Source organism: Solea senegalensis, linkage group LG16 (assembly GCF_019176455.1).
Source record: "Solea senegalensis isolate Sse05_10M linkage group LG16, IFAPA_SoseM_1, whole genome shotgun sequence".
NCBI lineage: Eukaryota > Metazoa > Chordata > Actinopteri > Pleuronectiformes > Soleidae > Solea > Solea senegalensis.
In genome coordinates, this window is record NC_058036.1 from 7,372,799 (window position 1) to 7,393,145 (window position 20,347).

Sequence of the window (20,347 nt, forward strand, 5' to 3'; positions counted from 1 at the left end):
TATTCAAGTCAATACAATTTGAATGCACAAATTTAGTCAGTTGTATGTGAAGTGCACTACTGCCGCCCTCAGGTTAAAAATGATAAACACATGAAGGTAAAAAAAATAAAATCATGTTCCACTAGAGGGAAGCAAAAGCTCAAAATTCAAAGAAGGGTTTGAATGTAAACATAAACTACATTCATTTTAAAGAGTTAACTAGTGACAGATAAAGAGAAAATAATTTATTGTGAAATGTGTGTTGTTGTTTTTCATTACCGCAACTTCACCGACAAATACACTGTACATTTAACTGGTCATTTTCCCTTAAGGATGTTTTTGCTTGCGTATTGTGTATGTGCATATGTTAACGTTATCCTAATCATACTGTTTATTGTTATTCTTAGTTACCCGCCTGTGGACTGCTGATGTAAATGATCATTCCTGCTATACTGTGTTTACATCTTGTACTCACTCGAGATGTTTATCGACATGAACACACGACCTACAACTTGGCACAGTTTGGAAATCAGCACAAAACCAACAAAACTCCGGTAGATAAATGTACCTTTTTATTGGATATTGAGGGTGTTAGTACCAGGAAGGCACGGACCAGACTTCATTATAACAAATCTTTTTTTTCTTTTCAAACTTTAGTGTGACAAATAAACTTTCGGTTTTAGGAGATCCTTTCACAGAAAGGATTATGGACACAGACATACAGCCTCGTACTGTACAAAGTGTAAGTATGATGACCATACATTAAAGTCAATGAAGAGAGAGTTAAGCGTTAGAACAAATTATGAAGACCGTGGGTTATGAATGCACTGTATGTATGTATGGCTGTGTACCTCAACACAAACTGCTCTGTTTCAATATAAGAAATATCATTGTCCATCAAAAAATATGACGTAAGACATTTTGCCATTAATGAGTAGAAATACATATAACATCTAAAACAGTGAAAGAAACAAACTGTAAGAAATATAGTTGCTTTTAATTACATAGCAGTATCAAATTCAGGTGTTTGTTATGTAATACATATGACGTCTTTTAAAAAAAAAGAAAAGGAAAAAAATTGTTCGGATGCTGTATTGCTGACCTGTGATGACAGAAAGACAATATTAAATACATCGTACATGACTTTGGAAACTCACAGCCACCAGCTTTTAGGCTGTTACACGTACGGTTCACCTCTGCGTAGGACTGTAACGATTATTTTCAATACTAACTATTTAACTATGTGTTTTCAATAATCAAAACAAGCTTCCTGAATGCTTTTAGCTTCTTAAAGGTGGTTTCTTTGCTCCATATAACAAAGAAATCATTAATTTTGGTTTTGGTTTCATTTCCAGGTTTGGATCAAATAAGTAAAAAATAATGGAATATGAAAATAACCGTTGCAGGCTTACTTTAGTGACACACAAATTAAAGTAGCTGATGTTTGACTCTGTATTCAACACTTCATTTTTGTCGTTTTTGAAGTGTTTTGTGAAATGCACTCATTTGCTTCTCTGTCTGTAAATTCATGTGACGATACCGTACCACTAAGGATGAGCTGATATGATTTTTCAGTGTCAGTATCGGTCCGATACTCGTCAAAAGAACCGGACATCGGTCGAAGGGAAGCGTAAAATCCTAATTCAGCACAGGCTGTAAAAGATGTCATGTGACCATAACGTAAGCGTGAGGTGCAGTGACCATGTGGACTTGTATCGGACAAAAGAAGCAAAAAAGTTATTTCCCAAAATAATTCTTTGTCAACATTAAAAAATAACTTAAAAGGATCACATTGTCGACAATCAATCTTTAAAGTTATTCTGTTTTCATGATGTTATGGTGCAAATTCAACAGTGTTTTAAAACAAATCTTTAGTGTTTTCACCCCAGAGAAGGTTAAAAAAAAACATTATGGCTGCATTTTAAAGCTATAATTGTGGCACGTTGAGCGACAGCTGCATACTTTATGAGTTAAAAACATTTTGTTTGCTGTTTTAACCTCCAGCAACCTCAGTCACACCAGCTGAGTGGTGAAATATGAGCAAATAGGAGTTTGAAACAGCCTGTGAGGGACCACAGGCTACTGTACTCCCTTTTTAATCTCACTGTAAGATAAAAAACATAATGAAACCAGTCTGTCTTGTTCAGAGCCACGAACCTCGTAATACTGTCACGTGGATTTGAATGTAATACTGAATGACATCAACCAACCAAATCAGTTCATACAAAAATACAACATGGAAAGATTTCAGGTTTAAAAAACAAAAACAAACGAGAGAGAGAGAGAGAGAGGGAAGAAAATGTAACAAGTTCCAGTTTGAAATGGAACTGAGACGTAACAAGACTCTGAGAAAGACAAACGCACGCATCAAAATAAACGCTTTGCTTTGGCTGGCGGCCAGAACAGGTCGGGCTCCATCTTGAGTCTGGATTACAGACGGCCGCAAACTCATCTCGAGTCTGGACACGTAGGAACTAACCCGACCTCATTCCTCCCGAAGGAACTCAGTGGGATTTTCGTAGAACGTGAGACTTTTTTTTTTTTTTTGCTGGAAAACGATGCGTCGACAATGTTCTGAGATCTTTTAGGTTGAAGTGGGGGCGACTGATTGTCAAGGCGAGGGGGGTGGGGCTTGACACCTGCATAGAGGGATGAAGGCACGTCGAGTGTGTCTTCACATTATTAGGTCCAATCTCATTTCTCATTTTTTACCCCTTACCCCTCGGAACTGAGCCACAAGGGGTCGTAGTTAAAATCCCTACGAAATGGGACACTCCCACAAGAACGCGACAAGTAAACAAGCGTGACACATTGCTATCATGGACTTGTCTGAAGCATTTACCGCACATAAAAAAAAAAAATGGACGTGGTCCTCTTGTCTCCTCACTGAAGCCAACACAAAAGTAGCAATATACTGAATAGCCACCAGGGGGCTGTTTGAATCGTGAAAAACGATGCAACTTCTCCCTTCTTTTACCACATCAGTAAACAAGTTTTATCACACCCTAGTTTCACGTCTTCTTAGATATAGCATGTCGTCAATTTAGTAAAAATTGGTCCCATTTAACGGAAATGGACAATTAAGTACGAGTGGACACTTGTGGTTGTCCAAGACGAGCCTGGCAGCAGGTGATGCCTCTGAACTGCCTCTGGTTGCAGAACCTCGACACGGCACTGGGAAGGCTTCAAAACGAGAATTCCGATTCTTGTGCCACTCGGTCTTAAAGCAACGAAGACACATGTCCAAAAAAATACACTTCCTCAACGTATGTACAAGAGGCCGCAAACGCGATTCGTTGGGGGTTAGCTTAGCTATACAACCGGCAAACTGGCGTTGACGCTTCTGGGTGCGTTCCATTCACAATCAGAAGTCCGAGCTGGGAATGAGTTCACCGGCGTTCCACGTTTGAGAAGAAACAAGGATAGCGGCCGTCAGCGACGATCTACATGGTTTTTCGCAAACACAAACAGTGCTGACTGAGTTCACGTCAAACAATTAAGAAAACGTAACCTCAACTGGGAAATTCCGACTGGAACGCACCATTAGCTTCCTTGGATTTGGTTATTCTAGGGAAAAATGGCATGGCCCTGCATTGGAACTTTGAAGGGTTAGTTAGCCGTTGCAATCAGGACATGTGCGGGAAATGTGAACGCGCTGAACAGAGGGGCGGTGCTGAGTGGTCGGGACGAGGGTTGAAGCGGGACTGAGCCTAAGATTTCACTCGGAGAGAAGGGAGGGGCTGGCACGCTGCACTTCCTGTTGAGATCAAATGAAGTAGCATCGGAGAGGAGCGCTCCCTCCCCTCAAAGGATTATGGGTCCAACTTCCCTCGCACCGTGAAATGTCTTCCTCACGGCCGCACATCTCAAGAACAACATGGACTTCCGAGACACGTCATTTCTTGTCTTTGGTTCGTAGCTCAGGAGTGATTTTTTTGTCCTTTGTGTCCTCTACAGAATCCTTGATGTGCTCATCATGTGTCTGCTCATGAGTCCTTTTTTATTTTATTTTTTTTTAAAGCTGACATAGCAGTTTTGGAGGAGACAAATCTGAATAAAAACGTTTTTACAAGCACATGACGAGATCCCTTTTTAATGTTTCCTTTCACACAGGAGGAGCAGCGTTTGGTTTTAGTTTAAAGTAGACACAGGTTCCTCTGGAGCCCATGTTCAAATGACTAATTCAGTCAGAATCTGTGTCATTCGGCCAAAGTGGCAACTGAAGACGTTGCCAGTTCACTCATCTCCCCCCCATCCATCGCTCCTCTGCAGTCTCGTTCCCTGAGGGCTGAAAAAATCTCCACATCTGACACAGAGGTGACAAAAGGTCACCGTAAGGTTGCCGCGTCTGCGTCTCCGTCACACCACAAACTCGGGGACCTCGTCGTTGGTCAGGTCCAGGGAGAAGTACTTGTTGGTTCTCTTGATGGGGAACGGGTGCTGGTCGCCGAGCATGCCGCCGCGCTGGTCGGCCAGGCCCTGGTAGCCGCCGCTGTCGCTCAGCTCCTGAGCGCAGCCGAACGTGTAGCTGTGGGCGGTGTCCTGGCACAGCTCCGCCCACTGCAGGCAGTCCTTCTGGTAGAGACGGATGTCGTCGAGAGACTGGCTGTGCCGGTCGGTGGAGGAGTCGGGCTTCCTGCATGCAGACGTCTGTAGACGGAGAGAAGCTAATTATTACAAGAGAAAATCAGATGCTGGAAAGTTTTATATCTAAAACACAAAAAGATGATTAAAGGCAGGAGGAAGTGGTATAAAGGATCTGAAAATACAAAAACACAACACGGAAGAGGAACCAGGACACATGAAAACAGAAACAAGTACAAAGACACTGGGGATCACAGAGGGAGGCGGGGATAAATAACTGACCACAGGTGAACCACATCAGGGCAGAAGAGACAATCGGGGGGAAAATAGGACAGGAAGTAAAACATAACAAGGTAAACACACAGAATAAAACCAAAAAAAAACAACTAACAAGACACAAGGAAAACCGGAAAAACAGGAGCAAAGAAATAAGTGTTGTAATTCTGCTTTTCTTTCACGGCTGAAAGTCGACTCGCGGTCGATAAGAACGAGCAGCTGCGTCACAGTTTCCAAAGATCTCCATTTCTGCTCGTCCAGATTAAGACGTAGCCTTACTTACTAACCTTACTATATATATATATATATATATATATATATATATATATATATATATATATATATCAGAGTGTGTAACACTAGAGACGAAAGTGACATGACGCATATCCTGCTTCTCCGCCCCGCAAACCAACCGTATACTTAAAAACAGCCATACTGGGGAAACATCAAGCCTTCTGTATTGTTGCTGTGATGAAAACACACAGATAAGATTCAGCTGAGACAGATCTTTTCATCTGATAGGGAGGCAGGAAGCAGCAGGTGCAGGTGGACTTTGAATAAACATGAACACGTACTCCCGTTGCTGGGAATACGGCGTTGGCGTTGGATCTGAATTTACCTGCGGCAGAGACTCGATGCTCTGTCCTCTCATCTTGACCACGGTCTCAGAGGAGCTGGATGTGGAGGAGCTGACGTCTTTCACTATCAGTCCTGGGAAAACGAGCACAGTTACGTTTGAGTTAGTGTGTTTTACAAAGGTTCGCTTGCCGTGGGTTTAAATCTAGATCACGAGGATCCAGTCACGGCAGAAAAACAACAATGTTTTTGTTTTTTTCAAAGGCTTGCTTCCAACTGGTTCACATCAAACCAATCAGATTGCCACAAAATGACATCATACTACATACAAATACTCAAACTCTCACACTGACACAACAGGAACTTCTACAATCATCCTCAAGGCAGAGTTAATGTTCCCAAACAAAGAAAGCGCTCTTCTCTTCTCAAGTGTTGACATTTCTTTTCATTTCCTTGAGTAAAAATGATTGCGCGCCAGCTAATAATCACTGGATGTTTCTTCCCTGGGAAGTGATTTGCTTTCTGCCACCGAATAATTTATCCCCTCAATCATCTAAAACTTGATGTGAATAGCGACGGTGCGTCAGAGAAAATCTCAGATTTCGTAACACACAATCACTATTGATGTGACAATTTTCCCTCTCAGCTCAAGGAGAACAAATTCATTAGAAAAGTACGTGTACCAGAGAATCCATTTGTCTGATCAGGAGACATTGTCAGCATGTCCTCAGTGATGTGGATACACAGCTCCTGGTCCAGAGCCATCTCATGCAGCTCCTCATAATCTTTGGGGTCGTCCACCAGCATCTCAATCTCTGCAGGAACAAACGCCATCTTAATGAATTCCCTTCACAACAAAAATCACAAATCCGCTGTGTTTTTTTTCTTCACGCTCACCGTCATCGTCCAGTATTCGCTCCTTGCCGCTGCTCTCGATGCCGGACGTGTGCGAGCTCCCGTGGCTGGTCGTGGACGAGCTGCAGGTTCGCAGCGGCCTGTGCGGCGCCTGACCCGGGGCCCTGAAGCTGTCCGTCTCAATGCCCGAGGTGTGCGAGCTGCCGTGGCTGGTGGTGGAGTGACGGGACAGGCGCTTGTGATGGGACATGCTCCCCGCGCTGCTGCCGCTGGCCCGGGAACGCTTGTCCAGGTGGTCCATGTCCAGTTCCAGGGCATCGCTGATGTACGACTCCCTGTACTGTTTCTTCTCTGAAATCACATGAGCACACACAGGTTTTATTACTTATTACAGCCTGATTACCTTGCATTTATAGATATAAGTCAACATCAGTCAAATATGCAAAACAGCAACCTTTAATATTGAAAATGGTTACTGCAACTTCCAATTATAAAATCGTTGCCGTGGTTACCCTGCACTTACACCCAATGTGACACAGTTTTCATGCACAATAAAACAAAAACAATACACACACGTAACTGTCCCACACTCTACTTTCTTTTTTATAATCACTGAAACTAATTTTGTTAATTTTTGTGTCAGCAACTGGAAGAATTATCACCTGATGAAAGGAGACAACAGTAATAATAAGACATGCATGCGGTTGTAAATATAGTATTATTAAATGTGTGACATTCAACATTAAATGACATATACTGTATACGTATATAAGCTTGTTTGGTGCTTCAATTACAGTTTTTATTTCCTATATTTTCGATTTTCCTTCCCGTCTGTTTGTGTATTGTGACGTATACGTCCCTCCATATCAAAACGGGCACTTTTACTTTGAAATTCTGTGAAATATCATCATAAATGTCTTTATTGTGTTATCATTTCTGTCATTTGAGTTTGTTGAGTCTAGAGCTGAAACAATGAATTGATTATTAATCCATTACTAAATTAATCGACAACTATTTTGATGATCGATTAATGGTTTTGAAGCGTTTTTCATGATTAAAACAAGATTTCCGATTGTTTACGAGTGTTTTCTTCATTTCTTCGCTCTGGATAACAAAGAAATCATTAAAAGTAGAGCTGCAACTAACGCTTATTTTCATAATCGATTAATCTGTCGATTATTTTCTCGATTAATTGATTAATCGTTTGGTCAATAAGTTATCAGAAAACATTGAAAAATGTTGATCGGTGTTCGTCAAACCTGGAAATGATGATGCAAAGAAATGAAGAAAATACTCACATTTAGGAAGCTTAAACAATTGGAAATCGAGTTTTAATCAAGCTTTAAACCGATTACTCGATTATCAAAATAGTTGTCGATTCTTTTAGTAATCGATTAATCAATTAATAGTTTGAGCTCTAATTAAAAGTTAATCTTTTGGTGTGTCGTTTGAGAACATCATCATTTCCAGGTTTGACAAACAGTTTTTTAGGTTTTCTGATATTATGGACCAAACGATTAATCGAGCAAATAATCGGCAGATTTAATCGATTATGAAAATAATCGTTAGTTGCAGCTCCAGTTGAGTCGCTTATTAGGTTTGGTAACATTCGGCATTTCCGACCGTTTGTTATCAATGAAGGCTGTATTTCAGTTGAATGATTTTTATCTCTGGTGTTTCGCTGTCTGGATGTTTCATACGTCATGACTTGGAGCAGCACAAACCTTTTCCTGGAACCTTTAAATGCTGTTCTTACATTACATATCCCCGATTATTTTGAATATTCCGCGACTGACGTGAAGACACGATATTTAAACGCTGGCAGTCACCTTCGTTTTCTTCCAGTCGACGGACTTGTTTGAGAACAGGCTGCAGGTTCATGTAGAGCCGGTGGCTGTTGCTGAGCAGCTGCAGGAGGTGGCGGGAGCGTATCGGACAACCCGTGTAGTAGATGAGTTTGCGGGCCGAGGGGAGTCCGTCGGGGAGGATTTCGAACTTCTTCCCCTGAGAGAACGGAAAGGAGAGAAATAAGAAGTGACATGAACGCTGATTACAGGACCTCGGGATGATTTACAGCAGTTAATAAAACAAGTTTATGAAACAGGAATGTGCATGTGAAACTGTGCCAGACAGAGGAACTGTCTTGCAGCCAAACACAAAGCAGAAAGTGGCCACTTCGTGTGTCTGTTTCTCATTTCTTCGCACTGAAACAAAGCCTTTTTTTTTCAAAGTATTTCAGGGAGAGGACATGTTGGCTGAATACACGGAAAAACTAAAATGTCGGGTTTGTGCTTTACTCTTACAGCTGTCTTTAGTGTCAGCGGGGTTGTTTTCAATCAAGACCTACGGACATTTCTGTAAGGGTTCGGACTTTCAAATGCGACGGCTGAGTTTGAAGGCTGTGAAAAAGCAAAGAGTTGCACATTTTTGACCACGGGACGGAGGATTCCTCTCATTTATCCAGACGTTTGTTTTTAGAGAAACCAGCTGATACAAAGTCGGTTTAAAGTAAAGAAAAGTGGAGGTATTCCAAGTTTTACGGTAGGGAAACGAGTTCATAAAAATGAACTGACATTCTTTGACAGTGGCTTTCCCATAAACATGAAAGATCGTTCTCTCTGGGCACAAGTCTGAACGATTTCCTGTTCAAAACTGTGGACTGGCAGGAAAAAGTCTGGGTGGGAAAGTGAAGGAGAAATATTCTTCTTCTTTCAACTGCTCCTCTGCAGCTCCTAGTGGCCACCGGTGAAACACGCACGTCGCACTGGGCAGCAGCCAGGTGTGAGCGAGCCAGAGTGAGTGAGTCAACACCGGGAACAGCTGCATCACATGTCTATTTTATAACCCTTGAGCTATTCACTCTGGGTTTTTTCCTTTTTATGTGAACCACTTGAAACTTATTCTCGATCTGCTTCATATTCACTCCCTTCATTTAGAAGTAGCTGGTAGTAGCTAAGTAGTATGTGGCTGCCAGCAGGGACAGGAAAAGGCAAATTCTGATATTAACCACTTGCCAAAGGGCTGTCCTGAACAATCTATACCCACTTTACTCACGTGTTTTTTCCGAGTGGAAATCAAAGTTTTTGTCCTTTGTAAACTGCTCTCCAGCATCAGTGATTTTACATCATGGCACAAAGGAGTTGTTGATGCTCCGCCGCCTCGATCAGTAGCAGCTCCTGTGTCCCCGCACAATAAAACACTAAAATGCTGATTTTCTCTATGAACTTTGGTGCAGGAGTGTGCGCACTTGCCAAACTTCATCTAAATTGTATATACCGTAAACAACGGTGCGGCTAATTTATAGATTTTTACTGGCTAACGGCCACCGGGGGGCACTCTTTAGCAGTAAACGCAAAACTGAGACAGGGGGGAAAGATTATGCGCTGAAGATGAAGACTTCAGTGGCTTTAGTGCGCAAGAAGAAGATGAAGATATCGACCAATGACTTTTTTTTTTTCTGGTAGGCTAAAGTGTTTTCTTTTCTAACCAGGCGTGTTACTGTCGTGTTGGTGCAGTGTTTATTCTCTAACCAGGCGTGTTGATGTTGATGTGGCATGTTCCCCCCGTGTTTAAATGACGTCGTTTTAATAAAAACAACAACGGAAAACGTCCGTGTTGCGTCTTTCTATGTAAACATCTCATGTTACAACCATACGCGGTGTTACAGATGGGCCCACTTTTGTCCATGGCCCACTCGCGATCACGGACGCATCATTCAAGTCCATGCATTCATTAACAAACTCCTTTGATAAGAGATTGAATCCTGGCGCCACTACTAGTTACAACATGAAAACCTGCGGCTTATATTCAAGTGCGGCCTATATATGTACAACATTTATTTTCTTTTCAAATTTAGCAGCTGCTACCTTAAAGTGGTCAATCAAGAATATAATAAACTGATTGGAGTGAACATTAGCTGCAGCCCTAAAAAGGAGTAGCTTTTAAAAAAGGAATCTGTGGATGTTTGTTATTAATAGCCACAAGTTAGGATGCTCTGTTTCAACTCATGAGTGTTTTACGTCTGTGTTCCAAGATTCTTATTTATGGCAGAGAGAAGAAGAAGATAACCACACTCCAAGAAACCACACATACTGATTCAGCTGCTTCCCTGCTGACAGTAACTCTATTCCAAAGGAAATACAAACAGAGAGCAGACTAGTGTCGAGCAGGTTATTAAATGGTGTTCAGAAACCACTTAGAAAAGTTTCCTCTTACATGCACAACACACGATCAGTCCGTCTGATGTCTCCGCGCGAGACAGCTGGACAACTTTCTCAACCCTTTTGAAACAGATCTCCCCGACGGGCCACACACATGGAAACGCTCCGTGCATCGCCGCTGAAGGTGACGACTTTCAGCCTTCAGTGGGCGCACATCGAACTCTCACAAGCTCACGCGAAGCATAGACGTGACTTTGTTTTCCTCTTATTGCGTCAGAACACTGAATTCCAAACTTCTATAACACTGAGCAGACAACGTGCCCCTCCCTCCCCCCTTCAACCAATGACACCAAACACAAGCTCAAGTCGTCCAGGCCAACAGCCTGTATCCAAAATACCCCGAAACATTTGCAACATCTGGTGTTTATTGACCCACACGTCCACTACGCCCTCTCCGGCGCACTGGGCCGTGTTGGATGACGTGACTCAAGGGTGGGGCGGAGGAGGGAGCCTGTTATTCGGGAGAAGGGTGGGACGTGGCCACGAGAGGCCCTTCGTGTCCACATGGAGACCACAGCCACGCCATCGCTGGTGCACTGTCACGACGCGGCGCGTAGCAGATGCAAGGAAAACCACCAGCGAGTGATGAGGAAAACAGGATGTCTTCACCGTGAAGGGTCCAAACATTGAGGTGACAAAGTTTCTAAGTCGGGAAAACCCGGCTGTAAAGTCCATCCATGTTTATAAAGAAGTAAGGAGCTAAGAAGCAGTAATTATTAGCCAGACTGCCAAAGAAAGTGAAAGTACAGGTCCAAGAGAACTACATGGAATTGATTTATTGAATAAAGTGTGTCCTACTCCACTGCAAGCATCATTCCGTGTCTTTCTACCTTTCATTTACTTCAAAGTATGTCCTTCTTAAAGGTAACAGAGCATAAAATCTGCCGTCAGTCCAAAGACCAGTCTGATTGGACGTAAACATACAATATAAATTCAACTTCCAACTGCATTATCTACGTGTATCTATTCCAACTTTAAGACACCTCAGTTGGACTACCAAACGATTTGAAAAGTCTGACGAACACAATAATTCCAATAATAATTCTTTGAATGCGTCATGTGAACATACTGAGTGAAACTGAGCTTCTCTGCCTTCCTGTGATAACAGAAAACGCCGCGTAAGCAAAGGAGAAACGTTTGTGCTCAAATTAATGACAGGCCGACTCGGAACAGGATTTCCGTTAAAACGGCACGAGCAATTATTAATGAAACGGAAAAAACCAAGAGGCTCGTGCGTGTACAGTACATCATCGGAGGGAAAATACTGCTGCTGACTGCAGGGAAATACACTGTGTGTGTGTGTGTGTGCACATGCAAAGAAAGTCTTTCTAAATCCCTGATTTGTTCCAGAGAACTTGCAAGGCTAAGATAAAACAGCGGTGTGGAGAGAAGGGGGCTGGCGTCAACATTTCCACAACCATGAGCATGAGCTAAGCGTTCACAAACGCCGCCATAAACCGGGGGAATGCTCGGATTTCATCATCACTCATGAAATGAGTTCCTTTCAAGCACAGTGTGTGTGTGTGTGTGAAGAAAAAAAGGTCCTGATGATGCACGGGACTCACCACGAAGACCAGTTTGCCCACGTTGGTCCAGGGGAAGTCGTACAGCAGCTGCCTCACTGAGCCGACGTTCTGCAACACAGAGGAGAGTCAAACCACGACAACAGCGTTGCCTCACGTGAGCGTTGGTGAGCTCGAAAGAGGAGTTTCCAACTTGATCATTGCAGTAACTGAGTCGTCTCACAAGTCATATATCATGTCTACTGTCCATGGAGTTCGGACCGTTTTCTGTAACGTCTCAAAAGCGACTGATGTTGTTTAAAATAAAGGCCAAAAGTGGATTTTTGCTATTGGGCATTTTAGCCTTTATACGATCAGTGTGAAAGAGGAAGCAGACAAGCAGCTGATAGTTGTTTTAAATTCATATTTAAAAGGTTATAACAGTCCAACAGCTTTGTATTTTCACAGCAAAATAAGCAAAACTGTTGGTGGAGCCATGTTGTTTCAGTAACGCCTGCGATATTCAAACCACGAAACATAAACACCGCAGATTGATTTGTGATACCGTGAAGATTTCCACTGCTGCGGGAAAGTTAGAACTTGGACCAGTATTTGAAATATCAGGCAGATGGATGGAAACTCTATGAGAGAGATGTTTGTTTTTCTATGACTATTAGAACTCAACCATTAACAATAGTCACATTTCGGTTTAGCAAAGGGACATATAATGGAGGAAGACAGTAAAAACCCACATTAAACTGTACCTGGAATATTTGAATTCCACGTAAAGTCAGTCCTAACGTGAGAGACGCCTCTACTTCTTTCTTGTCCTGTTGAAAGAAAATGAAATGAGATTAATTAATGGTGTCAAATCAAATCAACACCAAACATAAACAACATACAAACTGGCCATGAAGTTATTTTTTTATTGAAATAAACCCCGAGCTGGACGCTTCACACTTTCTTTCTTTCGCCTCATTACTCGCCGCATTCAAGCGGGAAATTCGTAAACTTATAATTATCATGTACGGGACGTCCCTAAAATCTGAGCGTCCGGAAAATGAATAGGCCGTAAAAGTAACAAACAGGCTCGTCGTGAGTAGTAAATACTCCAAACAATTTGATTTGAACGCATCAAGGTTCCTGCAAACCAGCGACAAAAACACAGACATCACTCTCTGCTCAGTACTAGTATAAATATTGACATAGATAAGTTGTAATAATGGCGTGAGATATTCTGCCTCAACAAAACACAAAACTAGAAATCATCGTCTAAATGTACATATTTCCTGTAGATATTTTGAATAATTTCTTGCATACTTATGTAAGGCTGCAACTATTTTCATAATCGATTCATCTGTAGATCATTTTCTCGATTAGAGTACTTTTTTGTCCGAAAAATGTCCGAAAAACGTGTCTACGTCTAAACATCAAGTGTGTCAGTGGTCGAGTGAAAGGCAATGATTTTCACACACGAAATAACGAAAACGAACTAAATAAAAAACATTTTCGTTAACTAAAATAAAAATAAAAACTAGAGTACAATAACGAACTGAAACTGAATTGTGTGTTTACAAAACTAACCAAAATTGTAGCAGAAAATGTGCTTAGATTTTTTGTCTGCCTTTTGGGTTCATATGAAGTGTATTTTTTTTTTTCTGCCGGCAATTTTGGAAGATTGTATTTTCATTCATAATAAAAATTTTTCAATTTGTTTTTGTTCACAATGTGGGACATAAGGCTATGAAAGTTAAACATAACATTGGTTATTGGGTTGAGTTGGTTCATCGAAATGAATCAAACCACTCGTCTTTTATTGGGTTTGTTGTTGAGATTGAGCTGCTGAGACTCCTGGCTCACAAGCAATGTGATGTGTCTGATGAGGGTTATTTATTACTAGTTATGTTATGTTCACGTGTGTCTTTAGTCTGTCGGCTATTTGATTTTTACCTGACACACAAACTGCATCCAACCTCAGCACTATGATGCACATTTTAATTTCTTGTAGACTGATTCAGAAATAGTTGTTTATCTGTCCTAATACATTTTAAAATTGGGTTTTTATGACACACTATACGTACTATGACCTTTTTGCATCACTAAATGCGAAAGCTAATAGAAACTAACTTATTTAAAAAACGAAAAAGGCAAAGTCAACTAAATGAAAACTAAAACTAATGAAAAATCCAAAAACTATATATATTATAACCTTGGTGCGCAGGGTATAAAACAAAGCCCTCGATCTCTCACCTTGTAGAGCCTGTAGTAGTGGACAGTGACATCATCGAGCTGTGCACACTCCTTGATGTATTTGAGGTGAGCCTCTGAAGCTGTGAGAGCAAACTGGTCCTTGTGCATGTTCGGGATGTGCCTCAGGATGTACTCACGACCACGTTTAGTGATCACCTGAGCGGGATGAGAGAGAGACAGACAGAGGAGGAAATGTCAGGCTTGGTCGCCTTGAAATTGTACAGACACGTTTACAGCAGATTGGCAGCACAAGTTGCCAGTGAGGATAATGAGGTCGCCTGCTGCAGGGCGAACAGATGTCAGCCTGCAGAGATTCAATGAGAAACACACTTTCTCCGCTTTAAATGTGACTTTGTGAAGATCTTTCCGAGTGAGTTTTCTAAGCGCCTAAATCTGCGAGGGATTTACTGTGGAGTGGCGCTCATCGTCAAAGCGGCTTCCTGTCGACGACGGCGTCAAGCGGCGATAAGGAGGCAGGGGGCTAATCGCAGGAAGTGGAGGGCAATCAGACGGGTGTGGCAGCCACGGCCGTGACGGATGATGACGGTGGAGGTTGATGGAGGAAAGAATAGCGGCTTCTGCCAGAGCATTTTTCAAGCTTAAAAAAAGAAGAAAAAGAAAAGCGCGTGTGCCACGACCATGGACAAAAATAAACGCGGCGTCCCAGTTCTCATTATCGCACATGCTCAGATGTGGAGCTGTCCCAACTCACATTTGGTCAGTGTGATTAATAGCAGGTGGCTACAGACCCACATACTGTGGCCTACACACCGCAGGGCAGGACACTGAGCACTGTCTGCCTCACACACCACTTTTACTGTAGGTTTCAGCTCCAGTGATACAGCAGTTCACATCTGCTCTCTTTCAGCTTGGATTTATTTGAGTGCTGGATGTTTTTCAGAGAAGCTCATTGCGTGACTCAGTGAAATATCAGACGAGCTTACCGCAGAGGGATTTTACCATCCTAATACATTAATGTGTTTACTACATTACTAACATTTAACATCGAGTCTTTTTTTTTCTCTTCTCTCTGCCGCAGTGTTTCAACAATCCAATTAGAATGAAAATCAGTGGTGCACAATCCTGTTATTGCATAACAAAACTGTCTATGGCATCATCAGTTTATATTTAGTGTTACTGCTCTGCATAGGCACAAAAAAAAGAATATAAGATTAATTGTGTTAATTATTAATTTGGGTCCATTTTTAAAAAGAGAAGAGTGTGCAAACCATCAAAATTCTGTTGAAACAAGCTTTTTACAGACATCACCTTCAGCTCTATGGGACTTTTTATTATCTGACATTTCAGAAAACAAGTTAATTGTGTTCAAATCAAAATGATGCAACAATAAGACATGATTCATGCGAAGTGTTTGCGGCACACACGCGAGCTAAAAACAAACAAGTGTCTGCTCTTTAAATAAGAGCAGGAGAGAAAAGTGTGTCAGGTTGTGTTTGTAATGTTACAGGATGTGGTCAGGTGAGGAGAGGAAAGAGCCAGAGGGATCTGGAGTAGACAGAAAGGAAAACACGGTGTCCTCTGTAAGAAGGTCGGTCCATCTTAAATCATCTCTGCCTCTGATAAGTTTCAGGACAGATGAGAGTGAGACCAACTCACCCACGGAGGGAAGTAGGCTTCCGGTTCAAAGTACTTCCCAAAGTGCTTGTTGCGCTTGAAGTTGCCGAGGTCGGCCTGCAGGGCGAACGCTGCCAGGAGGAAGTAGGCCTCCTCTCTCTGGATACACTGAGAGAGCAGCACCTGTTTCCTCAGGTGCCAGTAGTAGTAGTACCTGGCTACACGGTCACTGCGGGGCAGAAAGAGAGCAGGATTACCCAGATTATATGTTAACTGCTGCTTATTGCAGTACAAGATGACTCATGAACGTTTGGAGGCAGAGACCAGAACTTTACCTATACTTTTCCTTTGTCGTATTCCAATAGTACTAACTTACTCTACAGATAATGACATGTCTGTGATTTCATCCGCCAAACAAACACATTTGAGCGACGTTGGAGCGCCACTTGCCTGATTAATCTTCCGTTCTCCACGTAATACTGGGCTCTGAAGTGAATGATCATAGGAGGACCAAACTGGTCGATTCCCTGAAAAACAAAGTGAAAGTTCATATTACTGACAACCACGGTGGAGAATTGAACGTGACACAGCCGGTGACGTTAGCTAACGACATAAGCAAACACAACACTTTAACATGTTCAACACGTTTATCAACTGACACTAATCTGCTGTGAGTTTATGTACACAGAGATACCAAAGTTAAAAAGCAGCAATAGCTCTTGGTGTGAGGTGAGGTGGTTTACTTCAGTGTACGAACGGGTCTGGGACGATTAGCCTAGCCTAGCATAATGAACTGTGTGTGGATGGAAATAGAGACCCTTGCTGGTTTTTAGAAAAAGCAACAAAAAAAAGCAACAAAAAAAAGGACTTATTTCAAGAGTTCACCAACTCTTGACCCAGACACATATAAAACTATAAAAACAACAATTTGTGGTTTGTGGAGGAGTGAAGGACGCTAACTGTCGTCTGGAGAACAACAACCAGACACAGTGACTTCCTGGCTTGTTGTTGTGGCTCCAGTGAGGTTGCCAGATTTGCTACCATCGTCCTTCCAAACAAGCTAAAACCTGTGCTCAACAATCGCATCTTATTATCAGCATTTTTTTTAAAATCATTTGTAATTGATTTGTGCATTTAGGAGTGATTGTTACCCAGACACATCAGTGCACACTCACATATATACAGTAACTATTAAAATAAAACAGAAAAAAAATATGTTTTTTGTAGCCCCAGAATAAGCAATTTATCTGTACTTCAGTCAAGGACCCTACTGGCATCTTGTGCCATCATGTTTCTACAGCAGCCTGAATAAGCAAACCAGCCTGAGTGTCCATTCTGCTCTTTGAAGTGGAAGTTTACTCCACAAACAAAGAAGAACAAATTCCTTTCTGGTATGCGAAGGCCACCATAGTTCCCCTGATGTGGTTAGAAAGGGGGATGGGTGGGTGGAGGAGTCTCGACATGAGATGTCACCGATTTGTACACACTAGACTTTTAAATTAATACAAAAAGAGGAGACGAGATATTTCCACTTCCTGTGCGATAAGAATATTTGGACAAATCTTGTAAAATCCCACAGAGAAGAAGCTCCAAATCCAGGAAATCTTACAGTTTTCAACTGTTCTTACTGGAAAAACCCTGCATGTTATTTCTTACCTTGCTGGCTTCTCGCTTCCATTCTTTGGGACAGTACTTGGACAGTTTCTGATCCAGCTCCATATAGATGTGTTCATTATCTGTCAGGAGGAGGAGAGAGACAGGTTCAGCTCTACGTACAGGTGTTTATGTGCACTCAGAGCGAAATCCCCTGCTGAATGTGCCTTGTTCAAAAGACCGAGTCAGAGCAATCACACCAGACAGCGTCTGCACTTCCCTTTGTGCTCCGAGCCTCTGGTGTTCCATCTCATTTCTTCACCTCACTCTTAATCTTCTCCCGAAAATGACGCCGTTCATGAGCTGCAGTGTGACGATCTGACAACTCAACAGTTTCTATGATATGAAAAGCTTAAGTAAAAGACGAGCCGCAGCCGAGCGTCTCATGACAGAGATATTTTCCATCAAAGGAATCTGGGAAAATTCAACAGCACGAGCTTTGTATGCATTCTATGAAATCACATATGATCGTGGATTCGTGGATTTGCCTCGTTTCCACTTAAACGTGCAACACTTTATCGGAAATGTTCGGGTTTTGTTTGGTGATGATTTGACATCTCCACAGCTGAGACTTCTGCCGCCATCTCATTACAGCCGAGGGCAATGGCTTTCAGTTTGTGGTGCTGCAGGAATCCAAAAATTACACTTTAAAAAACTCAACAGAGACGACTGTTTCCAGGAACAATATCCCTGCTGCCGAGCACCACAGACCTCATTGTGAGAGGGGTTTTATTTTTGCAGTTGTACCCTGGTACAAATCTAAGTGGAACGCATGTTTTTGAAGATTATGGTGAGCCATAATGACGCTTAATTTTTGTCTGTTATTCTGTCAGTTTTCACAGACGGGAGCGTAATTGTCAGATTATGTGTACGTGAGACGTTAAATACAGAGGTAATGTGTGTCCGTGCATGTACATGCGTGTGCTGAGAATCGTCACAAGATCTCTTAGGGGGAATGTCAGATTGATGGAGAAATGAAACTGAACTGGAATGTTGTTACATGATCAAACAGGTTCCAAGAACCATGGGTGATGGATGGAAATGTTTCTTTCTGTCTTGTCAAAAGTCTATCAACACAATATTCACAGTCGACAGGCTGAAACCAGAAAAAACCCTCGAAAAAAATCTTCATCTTTTTAGCCCTGCACTGCCGAATCCAAAGCAGCTGTAGCGTTTCCACTCCCTTGTGATCAGAGTTCTTGCAGTTGGGGGTAAAACCCAACGGCTACATCCACATTACTCCACTTTCACTTAAAAACTCATATTCTTCTGCAGATACACTTTAAAAATGGAGGTCTTAGAAAATATTGAGGCCACTTTCACTTCCTGATTCCGGATCAACAAGTCAATTTTCAGCGATTTCCGCTAAAATGCTATTTTCAAATTAAAACACAGGAGCTCGCCTGAGCTACCAACGAGTATATCTTCTCGTCACAAAAACACAGAAGTGGGGAATGATTTGCAAAACCAATTTAGCACCATCTCATGGGTCAATTGGAGAACTGTAATTGAAGCTGATCTCTTCCGTTTTCATGATCGCTCTTCTTCTGTGGTCTGGGGTGACACACAGGGAGTGGGTGGCCTCTGTTTGCCTTGGGGATTTCACGCCGTTCAGACAAGCACTCCTGGAATGTCCCCACCATCAGACCCACTGGCTCCTGCTCAACTGACCTGCTGTGCTGCCATTGGCTCATGTGGAGGCCAGCTGTCTGAAAAACACTGCCTTTGCAATTTACTCTCCATTTACAGTTGCCTGCAAGTGTCACAGGCTGTCTGCTCGGCCAACGGGACAGACACAGTGACTCAATCCAGGCGTGCGACCCTCGCTGAGTCTTATCACAGTAAAAACAACCTCAGACTGAATGCACAAAGGAAGCCAGTCAGGACGAAGGAGCCCTGGTTCCCTGGAGACCGACATGACAGATAGGTGAGAGATGCTACGTTTAGGACCGATTCCTTGTTCTCAGCCAAGTTATTTGTCTGAGGAAAGTAACTGTCTGGTTCCTCAGTTTTTATGTGAATGGATTCACTCCACCGTTGTATCCACATGTTGTCACATCACTGGGAAACTCACACATTTCATAACAGAAAATAAGCTTTGGCCTCACAACTGACTAATATACCCTAATAAAGTTTATACTTTATTGCTCAACACTTTTGATAACTGTCACTCAACAAATTATACTCTGACCTCTTGTGTTTGCTTGTTTATTAATAGGAGGAAGAAACAGTGAATACACTATTGGCAAGAGGATGATGGGAGCACAAGAAACAGAAATGGAGAAGATGTTTTGGTCTGAGAGCAACATAAGTGTAGAAAGGCGAGCTTAAGTCTCCTAGTTCTGGAATGGAGAGGTGAAGAGGACAAGGAAGCTGAGAGTGATCTGTTCAGCTGATGGGTAAACTAAAGAGACAAAGGGTACACAGCTCAAGACAACACATCAGACCACACACAAACACACACCATAGGTGGGAAGCAATATTTGAAATCTTACTCTGAATGACGCTGAGACCAAACAGGTGACAATCCTTCAGCCTCAGAAGGTCACACACCTGGACCAACAGTTCCTGGCACAAAGTCTTCACCTGTTGGAGGACACAAGAGGAGGATCTAAATTATGCTTTGCTTTTTCAAGAGGAGGATCTAAATTATGCTTTGCTTTTTTTGCATCTGTTACACAAAGACAAACATAAACACACATGAGATAGCAGAATGCAGGTAAAGTAGCTGGCGGACCTCTTGGAGACACAATATAATTTCTTGCCTGGGGTCAGATGAGAGGATCAATACCTCACTGGCATAAAGCCTGGAGAAGTGGACACAGATGTCCTGGTCAAAAGCGGCTCTTGGTTTTACGAAATAACATGTTTTTATGG

General features: G+C 42.2%; 1 protein-coding gene across 1 annotated transcript in view; it reads right to left on the bottom strand.

Moving 5' to 3' along the window:
* Window positions 1-529: 529 nt before the first annotated feature.
* frmd6 (FERM domain containing 6) overlaps window positions 530-20,347 on the bottom strand; it is a 21,261-nt gene continuing 1,443 nt past the window's right edge. The window contains exons 2-13 of the mRNA XM_044047756.1: window positions 19,966-20,056; window positions 17,474-17,553; window positions 16,268-16,344; window positions 15,860-16,046; window positions 14,243-14,398; window positions 12,757-12,822; window positions 12,056-12,124; window positions 8,100-8,274; window positions 6,313-6,621; window positions 6,099-6,230; window positions 5,459-5,550; window positions 530-4,629 (exon numbers count right to left, since the gene is read on the bottom strand). Of these exons, the coding sequence (XP_043903691.1) occupies window positions 4,339-4,629; window positions 5,459-5,550; window positions 6,099-6,230; window positions 6,313-6,621; window positions 8,100-8,274; window positions 12,056-12,124; window positions 12,757-12,822; window positions 14,243-14,398; window positions 15,860-16,046; window positions 16,268-16,344; window positions 17,474-17,553; window positions 19,966-20,056 (1,725 nt within the window). The 3' untranslated portion in view covers window positions 530-4,338. The remainder of the gene's footprint in view (window positions 4,630-5,458; window positions 5,551-6,098; window positions 6,231-6,312; window positions 6,622-8,099; window positions 8,275-12,055; window positions 12,125-12,756; window positions 12,823-14,242; window positions 14,399-15,859; window positions 16,047-16,267; window positions 16,345-17,473; window positions 17,554-19,965; window positions 20,057-20,347) is intronic.